Raw genomic sequence first — 20862 nt, 5'->3', positions numbered from 1 at the left:
CCATGATCCAACCCTCCCTACCTGTCAATCATCGCCATGATCCAACACTTCCTCCTACCTGTCAATCATCGCCATGATCCAACCCGCCCTCCTACCTGTCAATCATCACCATGATCCAACCCGCCCTCCTACCTGTCAATCATCACCATGTTCCAAACCTCCCTCCTACCTGTCAATCATCGCCATGATCCAAACCTCCCTCCTACCTGTCAATCATTGCCATGATCCAACCCACCCTCCTACCTGTCAATCATTGCCATGATCCAACCCTCCCTCCTACCTGTTAATCATCGTCATGATCCAACCCTCCTGTCAATCATCGCCATGATCCAACCCTCCCTCCTACCTGTCAATCATCACCATGATCCAACCCTCCCTCCCTACCTGTCAATCATCACCATGATCCAACCCTCCCTCCTACCTGTCAATCATCGCCATGATCCAACCCTCCCTCCCTCCTGTCAATCATCGCCATGATCCAACCCTCCCTCCTACCTGTCAATCATCGCCATGATCCAACACTTCCTCCTACCTGTCAATCATCGCCATGATCCAACCCTCCCTCCTACCTGTCAATCATCACCATGATCCAACCCTCCCTACCTGTCAATCATCACCATGTTCCAACCCTCCCTCCTACCTGTCAATCATCGCCATGATCCAAACCTCCCTCCTACCTGTCAATCATTGCCATGATCCAACCCTCCCTCCTACCTGTCAATCATCACCATGATCCAACCCTCCCTCCTACCTGTCAATCATCGCCATGATCCAACCCTCCCTCCGACCTGTCAATCATCACCATGATCCAACGCTCCCTACCTGTCAATCATCGCCATGATCCAACCCTCCCTCCTACCTGTCAATCATCGCCATGATCCAACCCTCCCTCCTACCTGTTAATCATCGCCTTGATCCAACCCTCCCTCCTACCTGTCAATCATCACCATGATCCAACCCTCCCTCCTACCTGTCACTCATCGCCATGATCCAACCATCCCTCCTACCTGTCAATCATCGCCATGACCCAACCCTCCCTCCCTACCTGTCAATCATCGCCATGATCCAACCCTCCCTCCTACCTGTCAATCATCACCATGATCCAACCCTCCCTCCTACCTGTCAATCATCGCCATGATCCAACCCTCCCTCCTACCTGTCAATCATCGCCATGATCCAACCCTCCCTCCTACCTGTCAATCATCACCATGATCCAACCCTCCTTCCTACCTGTCAATCATCGCCATGATCCAACCCTCCCTCCTACCTGTCAATCATCACCATGATCCAACCATCCCTCCTACCTGTCAATCATCACCATGATCCAACCCTCCCTCCTACCTGTCAATCATCACCATGATCCAACCCTCCCTCCTACCTGTCAATCATCACCATGATCCAACCCTCCCTCCTACCTGTCAATCATCACCATGATCTAACCCTCCCTCCTACCTGTCAATCATCACCATGATCCAACCCTCCCTCCCTACCTGTCAATCATCACCATGATCTAACCCTCCCTCCTACCTGTCAATCATCACCATGATCCAACCCTCCCTCCTGTCAATCATCACCATGATCCAACCCTCCCTCCTACCTGTCAATCATCACCATGATCCAACCCTCCCTCCTGTCAATCATCACCATGATCCAACCTTCTCTCCTACCTGTCAATCATTGCCATGATCCAACCCTCTCTCCTACCTGTCAATCATCGCCATGATCCAACCCTCCTTCCTACCTGTCAATCATCACCATGATCCAACCCTCCCTCCTACCTGTCAATCATCGCCATGATCCAACCCTCCTTCCTACCTGTCAATCATCACCATGATCCAACCCTCCCTCCTACCTGTCAATCATCGCCATGATCCAACCCTCCCTACCTGTCAATCATCACCATGATCCAACCCTCCCTCCTACCTGTCAATCATCACCATGATCCAACCCTCCCTCCTACCTGTCAATCATCGCCATGATCCAACCCTCCTTCCTACCTGTCAATCATCACCATGATCCAACCCTCCCTCCCTACCTGTCAATCATCACCATGATCCAACCCTCCCTCCTACCTGTCAATCATCACCATGATCCAACCCTCCCTCCTACCTGTCAATCATCACCATGATCCAACTCTCCCTCCTACCTGTCAATCATCGCCATGATCCAACCCTCCCTCCTACCTGTCAATCATCGCCATGATCCAACCCTCCCTACCTGTCAATCATCGCCATGATCCAACCCTCCCTCCTACCTGTCAATCATCACCATGATCCAACCCTCCCTCCTACCTGTCAATCATCGCCATGATCCAACCCTCCTTCCTACCTGTGAATCATCACCATGATCCAACCCTACCTGTCAATCATCACCATGATCCAACCCTCCCTCCCTACCTGTCAATCATCACCATGATCCAACCCTCCCTCCTACCTGTCAATCATCACCATGATCCAACTCTCCCTCCTACCTGTCAATCATCGCCATGATCCAACCCTCCCTCCTACCTGTCAATCATCGCCATGATCCAACCCTCCCTACCTGTCAATCATCACCATGATCCAACCCTCCCTCTCTACCTGTCAATCATCACCATGATCCAACCCTCCCTCCTGTCAATCATCGCCATGATCCAACCCTCCATCCCACATGTCAATCATCGCCATGATCCAACCCTCCCTCCCTACCTGTCAATCATCGCCATGATCCAACCCTCCCTCCCTATCTGTCAATCATCGCCATGATCCAACCCTCCCTCCTACCTGTCAATCATCACCATGATCCAACCCTCCCTCCCTCCTGTCAATCATCGCCATGATCCAACCCTACCTGTCAATCATCGCCATGATCCAAACCTCCCTCCCAACTGTCAATCATCGCCATGATCCAACCCTACCTGTCAATCATCGCCATGATCCAACCCTCCCTCCCTATCTGTCATTCATCGCCATGATCCAACCCTCCCTCCCTCCTACCTGTCAATCATCGCCATGATCCAACCCTCCCTCCTACCTGTCAATCATCACCATGATCCAACCCTCCCTACCTGTCAATCATCACCATGATTCAACCCTCCCTCCTACCTGTCAATCATTGCCATGATCCAACGCTCCCTACCTGTCAATCATCGCCATGATCCAACCCTCCCTCCCTACCTGTCAATCATCGCCATGATCCAACCCTCCCTCCTACCTGTCAATCATCACCATGATCCAACCCTCCCTCCTGTCAATCATCGCCATGATCCAACCCTCCCTCCTACCTGTCAATCATCGCCATGATCCAACCCTCCCTCCTACCTGTCAATCAACACCATGATCCAACCCTCCCTACCTGTCAATCATCGCCATGATCCAACACTTCCTCCTACCTGTCAATCATCGCCATGATCCAACCCGCCCTCCTACCTGTCAATCATCACCATGATCCAACCAGCCCTCCTACCTGTCAATCATCACCATGTTCCAACCCTCCCTCCTACCTGTCAATCATCGCCATGATCCAAACCTCCCTCCTACCTGTCAATCATTGCCATGATCCAACCCACCCTCCTACCTGTCAATCATTGCCATGATCCAACCCACCCTCCTACCTGTCAATCATTGCCATGATCCAACCCTCCCTCCTACCTGTTAATCATCGTCATGATCCAACCCTCCCTCCCTCCTGTCAATCATCGCCATGATCCAACCCTCCCTCCTACCTGTCAATCATCACCATGATCCAACCCTCCCTCCCTACCTGTCAATCATCACCATGATCCAACCCTCCCTCCTACCTGTCAATCATCGCCATGATCCAACCCTCCCTCCCTCCTGTCAATCATCGCCATGATCCAACCCTCCCTCCTACCTGTCAATCATCGCCATGATCCAACCCTCCCTCCCTCCTGTCAATCATCGCCATGATCCAACCCTCCCTCCTACCTGTCAATCATCGCCATGATCCAACCCTCCCTCCTACCTGTCAATCATCGCCATGATCCAACCCTCCCTCCTACCTGTCAATCATCGCCATGATCCAACCCTCCCTCCTACCTGTCAATCATCGCCATGATCCAACCCTCCCTCCTACCTGTCAATCATCGCCATGATCCAACCCTCCCTACCTGTCAATCATTGCCATGATCGAACCCTCCCTCCTACCTGTCAATCATTGCCATGATACAACCCTCCCTCCTACCTGTCAATCATCGCCATGATCCAACCCTCCTTCCCTCCTGTCAATCATCGCCATGAGCCAACCCTCCCTCCTACCTGTCAATCATCGCCATGATCCAACACTCCCTCCTACCTGTCAATCATCGCCATGATCGAACCCTCCCTCCTACCTGTCAATCATTGCCATGATCCAACCCTCCCTACCTGTCAATCATTGCCATGATCCAACCCTCCCTCCTACCTGTCAATCATCGCCATGATCCAACCCTCCCTCCTACCTGTCAATCATCACCATGATCCAACCCTCCCTCCCTACCTGTCAATCATCACCATGATCCAACCCTCCCTCCTACCTGTCAATCATCGCCATGATCCAACCCTCCCTCCCTCCTGTCAATCATCGCCATGATCCAACCCTCCCTCCTACCTGTCAATCATCGCCATGATCCAACACTTCCTCCTACCTGTCAATCATCGCCATGATCCAACCCTCCCTCCTACCTGTCAATCATCACCATGATCCAACCCTCCCTACCTGTCAATCATCACCATGTTCCAACCCTCCCTCCTACCTGTCAATCATCGCCATGATCCAAACCTCCCTCCTACCTGTCAATCATTGCCATGATCCAACCCTCCCTCCTACCTGTCAATCATCACCATGATCCAACCCTCCCTCCTACCTGTCAATCATCGCCATGATCCAACCCTCCCTCCGACCTGTCAATCATCACCATGATCCAACGCTCCCTACCTGTCAATCATCGCCATGATCCAACCCTCCCTCCTACCTGTCAATCATCGCCATGATCCAACCCTCCCTCCTACCTGTTAATCATCGCCTTGATCCAACCCTCCCTCCTACCTGTCAATCATCACCATGATCCAACCCTCCCTCCTACCTGTCACTCATCGCCATGATCCAACCATCCCTCCTACCTGTCAATCATCGCCATGACCCAACCCTCCCTCCCTACCTGTCAATCATCGCCATGATCCAACCCTCCCTCCTACCTGTCAATCATCACCATGATCCAACCCTCCCTCCTACCTGTCAATCATCGCCATGATCCAACCCTCCCTCCTACCTGTCAATCATCGCCATGATCCAACCCTCCCTCCTACCTGTCAATCATCACCATGATCCAACCCTCCTTCCTACCTGTCAATCATCGCCATGATCCAACCCTCCCTCCTACCTGTCAATCATCACCATGATCCAACCATCCCTCCTACCTGTCAATCATCACCATGATCCAACCCTCCCTCCTACCTGTCAATCATCACCATGATCCAACCCTCCCTCCTACCTGTCAATCATCGCCATGATCCAACCCTCCCTCCTACCTGTCAATCATCACCATGATCCAACCATCCCTCCTACCTGTCAATCATCGCCATGATCCAACCCTCCCTCCTACCTGTCAATCATCACCATGATCCAACCCTCCCTCCCTACCTGTCAATCATCACCATGATCCAACCCTCCCTCCTACCTGTCAATCATCGCCATGATCCAACCTTCTCTCCTACCTGTCAATCATTGCCATGATCCAACCCTCCCTCCTACCTGTCAATCATCACCATGATCCAACCCTCCCTCCTACCTGTCAATCATCACCATGATCCAACCCTCCCTCCTACCTGTCAATCATCACCATGATCTAACCTCCCTCCTACCTGTCAATCATCACCATGATCCAACCCTCCCTCCCTACCTGTCAATCATCACCATGATCTAACCCTCCCTCCTACCTGTCAATCATCACCATGATCCAACCCTCCCTCCTGTCAATCATCACCATGATCCAACCCTCCCTCCTACCTGTCAATCATCACCATGATCCAACCCTCCCTCCTGTCAATCATCACCATGATCCAACCTTCTCTCCTACCTGTCAATCATTGCCATGATCCAACCCTCTCTCCTACCTGTCAATCATCGCCATGATCCAACCCTCCTTCCTACCTGTCAATCATCACCATGATCCAACCTTCTCTCCTACCTGTCAATCATTGCCATGATCCAACCCTCCCTCCTACCTGTCAATCATCGCCATGATCCAACCCTCCTTCCTACCTGTCAATCATCACCATGATCCAACCCTCCCTCCTACCTGTCAATCATCGCCATGATCCAACCCTCCCTACCTGTCAATCATCACCATGATCCAACCCTCCCTCCTACCTGTCAATCATCACCATGATCCAACCCTCCCTCCTACCTGTCAATCATCGCCATGATCCAACCCTCCTTCCTACCTGTCAATCATCACCATGATCCAACCCTCCCTCCCTACCTGTCAATCATCACCATGATCCAACCCTCCCTCCTACCTGTCAATCATCACCATGATCCAACCCTCCCTCCTACCTGTCAATCATCACCATGATCCAACTCTCCCTCCTACCTGTCAATCATCGCCATGATCCAACCCTCCCTCCTACCTGTCAATCATCGCCATGATCCAACCCTCCCTACCTGTCAATCATCGCCATGATCCAACCCTCCCTCCTACCTGTCAATCATCACCATGATCCAACCCTCCCTCCTACCTGTCAATCATCGCCATGATCCAACCCTCCTTCCTACCTGTCAATCATCACCATGATCCAACCCTCCCTCCCTACCTGTCAATCATCACCATGATCCAACCCTCCCTCCCTACCTGTCAATCATCACCATGATCCAACCCTCCCTCCTACCTGTCAATCATCACCATGATCCAACTCTCCCTCCTACCTGTCAATCATCGCCATGATCCAACCCTCCCTCCTACCTGTCAATCATCGCCATGATCCAACCCTACCTGTCAATCATCACCATGATCCAACCCTCCCTCGCTACCTGTCAATCATCACCATGATCCAACCCTCCCTCCTGTCAATCATCGCCATGATCCAACCCTCCATCCCACATGTCAATCATCGCCATGATCGAACCCTCCCTCCCTACCTGTCAATCATCGCCATGATCCAACCCTCCCTCGCTATCTGTCAATCATCGCCATGATCCAACCCTCCCTCCTACCTGTCAATCATCACCATGATCCAACCCTCCCTCCCTCCTGTCAATCATCGCCATGATCCAACCCTCCCTCCCTACCTGTCAATCATCGCCATGATCCAAACCTCCCTCCCAACTGTCAATCATCGCCATGATCCAACCCTCCCTCCCTACCTGTCAATCATCGCCATGATCCAACCCTCCCTCCCTATCTGTCAATCATCGCCATGATCCAACCCTCCCTCCCTCCTACCTGTCAATCATCGCCATGATCCAACCCTCCCTCCTACCTGTCAATCATCACCATGATCCAACCCTCCCTACCTGTCAATCATCACCATGATTCAACCCTCCCTCCTACCTGTCAATCATTGCCATGATCCAACGCTCCCTACCTGTCAATCATCGCCATGATCCAACCCTCCCTCCCTACCTGTCAATCATCGCCATGATCCAACCCTCCCTCCTACCTGTCAATCCTCACCATGATCCAACCCTCCCTCCTGTCAATCATCGCCATGATCCAACCCTCCCTCCTACCTGTCAATCATCGCCATGATCCAACCCTCCCTCCTACCTGTCAATCAACACCATGATCCAACCCTCCCTACCTGTCAATCATCGCCATGATCCAACACTTCCTCCTACCTGTCAATCATCGCCATGATCCAACCCGCCCTCCTACCTGTCAATCATCACCATGATCCAACCCGCCCTCCTACCTGTCAATCATCACCATGTTCCAAACCTCCCTCCTACCTGTCAATCATTGCCATGATCCAACCCACCCTCCTACCTGTCAATCATTGCCATGATCCAACCCTCCCTCCTACCTGTTAATCATCGTCATGATCCAACCCTCCCTCCCTCCTGTCAATCATCGCCATGATCCAACCCTCCCTCCTACCTGTCAATCATCACCATGATCCAACTCTCCCTCCCTACCTGTCAATCATCACCATGATCCAACCCTCCCTCCTACCTGTCAATCATCGCCATGATCCAACCCTCCCTCCCTCCTGTCAATCATCGCCATGATCCAACCCTCCCTCCTACCTGTCAATCATCGCCATGATCCAACCCTCCCTCCCTCCTGTCAATCATCGCAATGATCCAACCCTCCCTCCTACCTGTCAATCATCGCCATGATCCAACCCTCCCTCCTACCTGTCAATCATCACCATGATCCAACCCTCCCTCCCTCCTGTCAATCATCGCCATGATCCAACCCTCCCTCCTACCTGTCAATCATCGCCATGATCCAACCCTCCCTCCTACCTGTCAATCATCGCCATGATCCAACCCTCCCTCCTACCTGTCAATCATCGCCATGATCGAACCCTCCCTACCTGTCAATCATTGCCATGATCGAACCCTCCCTCCTACCTGTCAATCATTGCCATGATACAACCCTCCCTTCTACCTGTCAATCATCGCCATGATCCAACCCTCCTTCCCTCCTGTCAATCATCGCCATGAGCCAACCCTCCCTCCTACCTGTCAATCATCGCCATGATCCAACACTCCCTCCTACCTGTCAATCATCGCCATGATCGAACCCTCCCTCCTACCTGTCAATCATTGCCATGATCCAACCCTCCCTACCTGTCAATCATTGCCATGATCCAACCCTCCCTCCTACCTGTCAATCATCGCCATGATCCAACCCTCCCTCCTACCTGTCAATCATCGCCATGATCCAACCTCCCTACCTGTCAATCATCGCCATGATCCAACCCTCCCTCCTACCTGTCAATCATCGCCATGATCCAACCCTCCCTACCTGTTAATCATCGCCATGATCCAACCCTCCCTCCCTCCTGTCAATCATCGCCATGATCCAACCCTCCCTCCTACCTGTCAATCATCACCATGATCCAACCCTCCCTCCCTCCTGTCAATCATCGCCATGATCCAACCCTCCCTCCTACCTGTCAATCATCACCATGATCTAACCCTCCCTCCTACCTGTCAATCATCACCATGATCCAACCCTCCCTCCTACCTGTCAATCATCGCCATGATCCAACCCTCCCTCCTACCTGTCAATCATCACCATGATCTAACCCTCCCTCCTACCTGTCAATCATCACCATGATCTAACCCTCCCTCCTACCTGTCAATCATCACCATGATCTAACCCTCCCTCCTACCTGTCAATCATCGCCATGATCCAACCCTCCCTCCCTACCTGTCAATCATCACCATGATCCAACCCTCCCTCCTACCTGTCAATCATCACCATGATCCAACCCTCCCTCCCTACCTGTCAATCATCACCATGATCCAACCCTCCCTCCTACCTGTCAATCATCACCATGATCCAACCCTCCCTCCTACCTGTCAATCATCACCATGATCTAACCCTCCCTCCTACCTGTCAATCATTGCCATGATCCAACCCTCCCTCCTACCTGTCAATCATCGCCATGATCCAACCATCCCTCCTACCTGTCAATCATCACCATGATCCAACCCTCCCTCCTACCTGTCAATCATCGCCATGACCCAACCCTCCCTCCTACCTGTCAATCATCACCATGATCCAACCCTCCCTCCTACCTGTCAATCATCACCATGATCCAACCCTCCCTCCTACCTGTCAATCATCACCATGATCTAACCCTCCCTCCCTACCTGTCAATCATCACCATGATCCAACCCTCCCTCCTACCTGTCAATCATCGCCATGACCCAACCCTCCCCACCTGTCAATCATCGCCATGATCCAACCCTCCCTCCCACCTGTCAATCATTGCCATGATCCAACCCTCCCTCCTACCTGTCAATCAACGCCATGATCCAACCCTCCCTCCTACCTGTCAATCATCACCATGATCCAACCCTCCCTCCTGTCAATCATCACCATGATCCAACCCTCCCTCCTGTCAATCATCGCCATGATCCAACCCTCCCTCCTACCTGTCAATCATCGCCATGATCCAACCCTCCCTCCTCCCTGTCAATCATCGCCATGATCCAACACTTCCTCCTACCTGTGAATCATCGCCATGATGCAACCCTCCCTCCTACCTGTCAATCATCACCATGATCCAACCCTCCCTACCTGTCAATCATCACCATGTTCCAACCCTCCCTCCTACCTGTCAATCATCGCCATGATCCAACACTCCCTCCTATCCTGTCAATCATCGCCATGATCCAACCCTCCCTCCTACCTGTCAATCATCACCATGATCCAACCCTCCCTCCTACCTGTCACTCATCGCCATGATCCAACCCTCCCTCCTACCTGTCAATCATCACCATGATCCAACCCTCCCTCCTACCTGTCAATCATCACCATGATCCAACCCTCCCTCCTACCTGTCAATCATCACCATGATCCAACCCTCCCTCCTACCTGTCACTCATCGCCATGATCCAACCCTCCCTCCTACCTGTCAATCATCACCATGATCCAACCCTCCCTCCTACCTGTCAATCATCACCATGATCCAACCCTCCCTCCTACCTGTCAATCATCACCATGATCCAACCCTCCCTCCTACCTGTCAATCATCGCCATGATGCAACCCTCCCTCCATCTGTCAATCATCACCATGATCCAACCCTCCCTACCTGTCAATCATCACCATGTTCCAACCCTCCCTCCTACCTGTCAATCATCGCCATGATCCAACACTCCCTCCTATCCTGTCAATCATCGCCATGATCCAACCCTCCCTCCCTACCTGTCAATCATCACCATGATCCAACACTCCCTCCTACCTGTCAATCATCGCCATGATCCAACACTCCCTCCTATCCTGTCAATCATCGCCATGATCCAACCCTCCCTCCTACCTGTCAATCATCACCATGATCCAACCCTCCCTCCTACCTGTCACTCATCACCATGATCCAACCCTCCCTACCTGTCAATCATCGCCATGATCCAACCCTCCCTCCTACCTGTCACTCATCGCCATGATCCAACCCTCCCTCCTACCTGTCAATCATCACCATGATCCAACCCTCCCTCCTACCTGTCAATCATCACCATGATCCAACCCTCCCTCCCTACCTGTCAATCATCACCATGATCCAACACTCCCTCCTACCTGTCAATCATCGCCATGATCCAACACTCCCTCCTATCCTGTCAATCATCACCATGATCCAACCCTCCCTCCTACCTGTCACTCATCACCATGATCCAACCCTCCCTACCTGTCAATCATCGCCATGATCCAACCCTCCCTCCTACCTGTCAATCATCGCCATGATCCAACCATCCCTCCTGCCTGTCAATCATCACCATGATCCAACCCTCCCTCCTACCTGTCAATCATCACCATGATCTCACCCTCCCTCCCTACATGTCAATCATCACCATGATCCAACCCTCCCTCCTACCTGTCAATCATCACCATGATCCAACCCTCCCTCCTACCTGTCAATCATCGCCATGATCCAACGCTCCCTCCTACCTGTCAATCATCACCATGATCTAACCCTCCCTCCCTACCTGTCAATCATCACCATGATCCAACCCTCCCTCCTACCTGTCAATCATCGCCATGATCCAACCCTCCCCCCTACCTGTCAATCATTGCCATGATCCAAGCCTCCCTCCTACCTGTCAATCATTGCCATGATCCAACCCTCCCTACCTGTCAATCATCACCATGATCCAACCCTCCCTCCTACCTGTCAATCATCGCCATGATCCAACCCTCCCTCCTACCTGTCAATCATCACCATGATCCAACCCTCCCTCCTACCTGTCAATCACCACCATGATCCAACCCTCCCTCCTACCTGTCAATCATCACCATGATCCAGCCCTCCATCCTACATGTCAATCATCGCCATGATCCAACCCTCCCTCCCTACCTGTCAATCATCGCCATGATCCAACCCTCCCTCCTACCTGTCAATCATCGCCATGATCCAACCCTCCCTCCCTACCTGTCAATCATCGCCATGATCCAACCCTCCCTCCTACCTGTCAATCATCGCCATGATCCAACCCTCCCTCCTACCTGTCAATCATCACCATGATCCAACCCTCCCTCCTACCTGTCACTCATCACCATGATCCAACCCTCCCTACCTGTCAATCATCGCCATGATCCAACCCTCCCTCCTACCTGTCACTCATCGCCATGATCCAACCCTCCCTCCTACCTGTCAATCATCACCATGATCCAACCCTCCCTCCTACCTGTCAATCATCACCATGATCCAACCCTCCCTCCCTACCTGTCAATCATCACCATGATCCAACACTCCCTCCTACCTGTCAATCATCGCCATGATCCAACACTCCCTCCTATCCTGTCAATCATCACCATGATCCAACCCTCCCTCCTACCTGTCACTCATCACCATGATCCAACCCTCCCTACCTGTCAATCATCGCCATGATCCAACCCTCCCTCCTACCTGTCAATCATCGCCATGATCCAACCATCCCTCCTGCCTGTCAATCATCACCATGATCCAACCCTCCCTCCTACCTGTCAATCATCACCATGATCTCACCCTCCCTCCCTACATGTCAATCATCACCATGATCCAACCCTCCCTCCTACCTGTCAATCATCACCATGATCCAACCCTCCCTCCTACCTGTCAATCATCGCCATGATCCAACGCTCCCTCCTACCTGTCAATCATCACCATGATCTAACCCTCCCTCCCTACCTGTCAATCATCACCATGATCCAACCCTCCCTCCTACCTGTCAATCATCGCCATGATCCAACCCTCCCTCCTACCTGTCAATCATCACCATGATCCAACCCTCCCTCCTACCTGTCAATCACCACCATGATCCAACCCTCCCTCCTACCTGTCAATCATCACCATGATCCAGCCCTCCATCCTACATGTCAATCATCGCCATGATCCAACCCTCCCTCCTACCTGTCAATCATCACCATGATCCAACCCTCCCTCCCTCCTGTCAATCATCGCCATGATCCAACACTCCCTCCTATCCTGTCAATCATCACCATGATCCAACCCTCCCTCCTACCTGTCACTCATCGCCATGATCCAACCCTCCCTCCTACCTGTCAATCATCACCATGATCCAACCCTCCCTCCTACCTGTCAATCATCACCATGATCCAACCCTCCCTCCTACCTGTCAATCATCACCATGATCCAACCCTCCCTCCCTACCTGTCAAACATCGCCATGATCCAACCCTCCCTCCCTCCTACCTGTCAATCATCACCATGATCCAACCCTCCCTCCTACCTGTCAATCATCACCATGATCCAACCCTCCCTCCTACCTGTCAATCATCGCCATGATGCAACCCTCCCTCCTACCTGTCAATCATCACCATGATCCAACCCTCCCTACCTGTCAATCATCACCATGTTCCAACCCTCCCTCCCACCTGTCAATCATCGCCATGATCCAACACTCCCTCCTATCCTGTCAATCATCGCCATGATCCAACCCTCCCTCCTACCTGTCACTCACCACCATGATCCAACCCTCCCTCCCTACCTGTCAATCATCGCCATGATCCAACCCTCCCTCCTACCTGTCAATCATCGCCATGATCCAACCCTCCCTCCTACCTGTCACTCATCGCCATGATCCAACCCTCCCTCCTACCTGTCAATCATCGCCATGATCCAACCCTCCCTCCTACCTGTCAATCATCGCCATGATCCAACGCTCCCTCCTACCTGTCAATCATCACCATGATCTAACCCTCCCTCCTACCTGTCAATCATCACCATGATCCAACCCTCCCTCCTACCTGTCACTCATCGCCATGATCCAACCCTCCCTCCTACCTGTCAATCATCGCCATGATCCAACCATCCCTCCTGCCTGTCAATCATCACCATGATCCAACCCTCCCTCCTACCTGTCAATCATCACCATGATCCAACCCTCCCTCCTACCTGTCAATCATCACCATGATCCAACGCTCCCTCCTACCTGTCAATCATCACCATGATCTAACCCTCCCTCCCTACCTGTCAATCATCACCATGATCCAACCCTCCCTCCTACCTGTCAATCATCGCCATGATCCAACCCTCCCCCCTACCTGTCAATCATCACCATGATCCAACCCTCCCTCCTACCTGTCAATCATCACCATGATCCAACCGTCCCTCCTACCTGTCAATCATCGCCATGATCCAACGCTCCCTCCTACCTGTCAATCATCACCATGATCTAACCCTCCCTCCCTACCTGTCAATCATCACCATGATCCAACCCGCCCTCCTACCTGTCAATCATCGCCATGATCCAACCCTCCCTCCTACCTGTCAATCATCGCCATGATCCAACGCTCCCTCCTACCTGTCAATCATCACCATGATCTAACCCTCCCTCCCTACCTGTCAATCATCACCATGATCCAACCCGCCCTCCTACCTGTCAATCATCGCCATGATCCAACCCTCCCCCCTACCTGTCAATCATTGCCATGATCCAAGCCTCCCTCCTACCTGTCAATCATTGCCATGATCCAACCCTCCCTACCTGTCAATCATCACCATGATCCAACCCTCCCTCCTACCTGTCAATCATCGCCATGATCCAACCCTCCCTCCTACCTGTCAATCATCACCATGATCCAACCCTCCCTCCTACCTGTCAATCACCACCGTGATCCAACCCTCCCTCCCTACCTGTCAATCATCACCATGATCCAACCCTCCCTCCTACCTGTCAATCATCGCCATGATCCAACCCTCCCTCCTACCTGTCAATCATCGCCATGATCCAACCCTCCCTCCTACCTGTCAATCATCGCCATGATCCAACCCTCCCTCCTACCTGTCACTCATCGCCATGATCCAACCCTCCCTCCTACCTGTCAATCATCACCATGATCCAACCCTCCCTCCCTCCTGTCAATCATCGCGATGATCCAACCCTCCCTTCCTACCTGTCAATCATCGCCATGATCCAACCCTCCCTCCCTACCTGTCAATCATCGCCATGATCCAACCCTCCCTCCTACCTGTCAATCATCGCCATGATCCAACCCTACCTGTCAATCATCGCCATGATCCAACCCTCCCTCCCTACCTGTCAATCATCGCCATGATCCAACCCTCCCTCCCTCCTACCTGTCAATCATCGCCATGATCCAACCCTCCCTCCTACCTGTCAATCATCGCCATGATCCAACCCTCCCTACCTGTCAATCATCACCATGATCCAACCCTCCCTCCTACCTGTCAATCATCGCCATGATCCAACCCTCCCTCCTACCTGTCAATCATCACCATGATCCAACCCTCCCTCCTGTCAATCATCGCCATGATCCAACCCTCCCTACCTGTCAATCATCACCATGATCCAACCCTCCCTCCTACCTGTCAATCATCGCCATGATCCAACCCTCCCTCCTACCTGTCAATCATCACCATGATCCAACCCTCCCTCCTGTCAACCATCGCCATGATCCAACCCTCCCTCCTACCTGTCAATCATCGCCATGATCCAACCCTACCTGTCAATCATCGCCATGATCCAACCCTCCCTCCTACCTGTCAATCAACACCTTGATCCAACCCTCCCTACCTGTCAATCATCGCCATGATCCAACACTTCCTCCTACCTGTCAATCATCGCCATGATCCAACCCGCCCTCCTACCTGTCAATCATCACCATGTTCCAACCCTCCCTCCTACCTGTCAATCATCGCCATGATCCAAACCTCCCTCCTACCTGTCAATCATTGCCATGATCCAACCCTCCCTCCTACCTGTCAATCATCGTCTTGATCCAACCCTCCCTCCCTCCTGTCAATCATCGCCATGATCCAACCCTCCCTCCTACCTGTCAATCATCACCATGATCCAACCCTACCTGTCAATCATCACCATGATCCAACCCTCCCTCCTACCTGTCAATCATCGCCATGATCCAACCCTCCCTCCTACCTGTCAATCATCACCATGATCCAACCCTCCCTCCTGTCAACCATCGCCATGATCCAACCCTCCCTCCTACCTGTCAATCATCGCCATGATCCAACCCTACCTGTCAATCATCGCCATGATCCAACCCTCCCTCCTACCTGTCAATCAACACCATGATCCAACCCTCCCTACCTGTCAATCATCGCCATGATCCAACACTTCCTCCTACCTGTCAATCATCGCCATGATCCAACCCGCCCTCCTACCTGTCAATCATCACCATGTTCCAACCCTCCCTCCTACCTGTCAATCATCGCCATGATCCAAACCTCCCTCCTACCTGTCAATCATTGCCATGATCCAACCCACCCTCCTACCTGTCAATCATTGCCATGATCCAACCCTCCCTCCTACCTGTCAATCATCGTCTTGATCCAACCCTCCCTCCCTCCTGTCAATCATCGCCATGATCCAACCCTCCCTCCTACCTGTCAATCATCACCATGATCCAACCCTCCCTCCTACCTGTCAATCATCGCCATGATCCAACCCTCCCTCCTACCTGTCAATCATCGCCATGATCCAACCCTCCCTCCCTACCTGTCAATCATCACCATTATCCAACCCTCCCTCCTACCTGTCAATCATCACCATGATCCAACCCTCCCTCCTACCTGTCAATCATCACCATGATCCAACCCTCCCTCCCTACCTGTCAATCATCACCATTATCCAACCCTCCCTCCTACCTGTCAATCATCACCATGATCCAACCCTCCCTCCTACCTGTCAATCATCACCATGATCCAACCCTCCCTCCTACCTGTCAATCATCGCCATGATCCAACCCTCCCTCCTACCTGTCAATCATCGCCATGATCCAACCCTCCCTACCTGTCAATCATTGCCATGATCGAACCCTCCCTCCTACCTGTCAATCATTGCCATGATCCAACCCTCCCTCCTACCTGTCAATCATCGCCATGATCCAACCCTCCCTCCTACCTGTCAATCATCGCCATGAGCCAACCCTCCCTCCTACCTGTCAATCATCGCCATGAGCCAACCCTCCCTCCTACCTGTCAATCATCGCCATGATCCAACCCTCCCTCCTACCTGTCAATCATCGCCATGATCCAACCCTCCCTACCTGTTAATCATTGCCATGATCCAACCCTCCCTCCTACCTGTCAATCATTGCCATGATCCAACCCTCCCGACCTGTCAATCATTGCCATTATCCAACCCTCCCTCCTACCTGTCAATCATCTCCATGATCCAACCCTCCCTACCTGTCAATCATCGCCATGATCCAACCCTCCCTCCTACCTGTCAATCATCGCCATGATCCAACCCTCCCTACCTGTTAATCATCACCATGATCCAACCCTCCCTCCCTCCTGTCAATCATCGCCATGATCCAACCCTCCCTCCTACCTGTCAATCATCACCATGATCCAACCCTCCCTCCTACCTGTCAATCATCGCCATGATCCAAGCCTCCCTCCTGTCAATCATCGCTATGATCCAACCCTCCCTCCTACCTGTCAATCATCACCATGATCCAACCCTCCCTCCTACCTGTCAATCATCGCCATGATCCAACCCTCCCTACCTGTTAATCATCACCATGATCCAACCCTCCCTCCCTCCTGTCAATCATCGCCATGATCCAACCCTCCCTCCTACCTGTCAATCATCACCATGATCCAACCCTCCCTCCTACCTGTCAATCATCGCCATGATCCAACCCTCCCTCCTACCTGTCAATCATCGCCATGACCCAACCCTCCCTCCTACCTGTCAATCATCGTCATGATCCAACCCTCCCTCCTACCTGTCAATCATCACCATGATCCAACCCTCCCTACCTGTCAATCATCGCCATGATCCAACCCTCCCTCCTACCTGTCAATCATCGCCATGACCCAACCCTCCCTACCTGTTAATCATCGCCATGATCCAACCCTCCCTCCTACCTGTCAATCATCGCCATGATCCAACCCTCCCTACCTGTCAATCATCAGCATGATCCAACCCTCCCTCCTACCTGTCAATCATCGCCATGATGCAACCCTCCCTCCTACCTGTCAATCATCGCCATGATCCAACCCGCCCTCCCTCCCTGTCAATCATCTCCTTGGACAAAACCTCCTTGCTATCAGTCAATCAATAAAACCCACACCATCCCTGCAGACTCACACACTTAACCCCTACACTCACCCCCCAGCCCCCACACAGAAACATAGAAGATAGGAGCAGGAGTAGGCCATTCGGCCCCTCGAGCCTGTTCCACCATTTAATGAGATCATGGCTGATCATCCAAATTTCAGTACCCTGTCCCTGCCTTCTCCCCATATCCCTTGATCCCTTTAGCCTTAAGAAATATATCTAACTCCTTCTTGAATATATTTAATGAATTGGCCTCAATTGCCTTGTGTGGTAAAGAATTCCACAGATTCACCACTCTCTCTGGGTGATGAAATTCCTCCTCATCTCAGTCCTAAATGGCTTACTCCTTATCCTTAGACTATAACCGCTGGTTCTGGACTCTCCGACCATCGGGAACAGCCTTCCTGCATCCAGTCTGACCAGTCCTGTTAGAATTTTATAAGTTTCAATGAGATCCCCTCTCATTCTTCTAAACTCGAACGAGTATAAGCCCAATCGACACAATCTCTCCTCATACGTCATTCCTGCCATCCCAGGTATCAGTCTGGTGAATCTTCGCTGCACTCCCTTCATGGCAAGAACATCCTTGCTCAGATAAGGCGACCAAAACTGCACACAATACTCAAGGTGTGGTCTCACCAAGGCCCTGTACAACTGCAGCAAGACATCCTTGTTCCTGTACTCAAACCCTCTCGCCACGAAGGCCAACATACCATTTGCCTTCTTAACCGCCTGCTGCACCTGCATGCTTACCTTCAGCGACTGGTGCACAAGGACACCCAGGTCTCGTTGCACTTCCCCTTCTCCCAATCTATTGCCATTCAAATAATAATCTGCCTTCCTGTTTTGCCACTGAAGCGGATAACCTCGCATTTATCCACATTTATCCAGTCCCCACACCCACCCCTCCCCCACTCACCCTCACCCCCCACACTCACCCCTCACTCCCCACACTCACCCCTCACTCCCAACACTCACCCCCCCACTCACCCCTCACTCCCCACACTCACCCCCACTCCCCACACTCACCCCTCACACTCACCCCTCACTCCCCACACTCACCCCCCACTCCCCACACTCACCCCTCACTCCCCACACTCACCCCTCACCCCCCACACTCACCCCTCACTCCCCACACTCACCCCCCACACTCACCCCCCTCACTCACCCCTCACTCCCCACACTCACCCCTTACCCCCCACACTCACCCCTCATTCCCCACACTCACCCCCCACCCCCCACACTCACCCTCACTCCCCACACTCACCCCTCACTCCCCACACTCACCCCCACCCCCCACACTCACCCCTCACTCCCCACACTCACCCCTCACCCCCCACACTCACCCCTCACTCCCCACACTCACCCCCCACACTCACCCTCACTCCCCACACTCACCCCTCACTCCCCACACTCACCCCCCAATCCCACCCCCCACTCCCCACACTAACCCCTCTCTCCCCACACTCACCCCCCACCCCCCACACTCACCCCTCACTCCCCACACTCACCCCTCACTCCCCACACACACCCCTCACTCCCCACACTCACCCCCCACACTCACCCCTCACCCCCCACACTCACCCCTCACTCCCACACTCACCCCTCACTCCCCACACTCACCCCCCACTCCCCACACTCACCCCCCACACTCACCCCTCACTCCCCACGCTCACCCCTCACTCCCCACACTCACCCCCCACGCCCCACACTCACCCCCCACACTCACGCCCCACACTCACCCCCCCCACGCCCCACACTCACCCCCCCACACCCCACACTCACCCCCCCCACGCCCCCCACTCACCCCCCCCACGCCCCACACTCACCCCCCCCATGCCCCACACTCACCCCCCCACCCCCCACACTCACCACCCCCACGCCCCACACTCACCCCCCCACGCCCCACACTCACCCCCCCACGCCCCACACTCACCCCCCACACTCAGCCCCCCCACGCCCCACACACCACTCATGCTAACTCTGACTCACCCTTGCACATCAACACACGCCCACACATTCCCGTGTGCAGGAGGTGCAGCTCCTCATTGAACGCCCAGTGATACCGCCCCCACCCCCACCCCCAGCGCCACTCCCTGCCAGTGTTGGGACATGGCAGTCAGGCTTCGGCGATCCGAGGGGCGTGTGTCCGAGGCCGGCCCTCTATAGACCCTGGGACGGTGGCTGACTCCTGGTCGGACATTGTGTCAGGTGGTGTGGGTGGGATCCACCGATTTGTGGTCGGGGTGGAGGGGTGGGGAGTCTGTCTGGTCTCACTCGATCACTCTTGTTCCAGGAGCGGATCCTGAGGATGTCATCATGGCCGCTTTCAAGGTCCTCGACCCCGATGGCAAGGGATCAATCAAGAAGGAATTGTGAGTACTGGGGTGGGTCGGAGGCGGGTCGGTGGAGGGGCGGGAGAGCGGCAAAGGCGGGTGGTGAGCCAGGAAAGGGAGGCCTCTGTGAGGGGGCAGGAGGAGGGGGCTCAGAACAGGGGAAGGAGGGAGGTGCTGGGGGTGAGGGTGAGGGTGGCTCGGGGAGGGGACCTGGGGAATGGGGGGAGGGGAGGGGATCTGGGAAGGGGGAGGAGGGACTGGGGAGGGGGACGGGTCTGTGTCTCTCCTCATCTCTCAATTGTCTGTCTCTCTGTCTGTCTGTCTC

General features: G+C 53.4%; 1 protein-coding gene across 1 annotated transcript in view; it reads left to right on the top strand.

The window, feature by feature from the left end:
* Positions 1 to 20862, top strand: part of LOC147095453 (myosin regulatory light chain 11) — a 50113-nt gene that overhangs the window by 27281 nt on the left and 1970 nt on the right. The window contains exon 5 of the mRNA XM_085974596.1: positions 20498 to 20576. Within this exon, the coding sequence (XP_085830722.1) occupies positions 20498 to 20576 (79 nt within the window). The remainder of the gene's footprint in view (positions 1 to 20497; positions 20577 to 20862) is intronic.

This window comes from Somniosus microcephalus, unplaced genomic scaffold (genome assembly GCF_052327205.1).
Source record: "Somniosus microcephalus isolate GS21.2 unplaced genomic scaffold, FLI_Smic_1.0 unresolved_chr1, whole genome shotgun sequence".
Taxonomy (NCBI): Eukaryota; Metazoa; Chordata; class Chondrichthyes; order Squaliformes; family Somniosidae; genus Somniosus; species Somniosus microcephalus.
The sequence above is the reverse complement of the archived record's forward strand: the minus strand, read 5'-3'. Positions and strand labels throughout refer to the sequence as shown.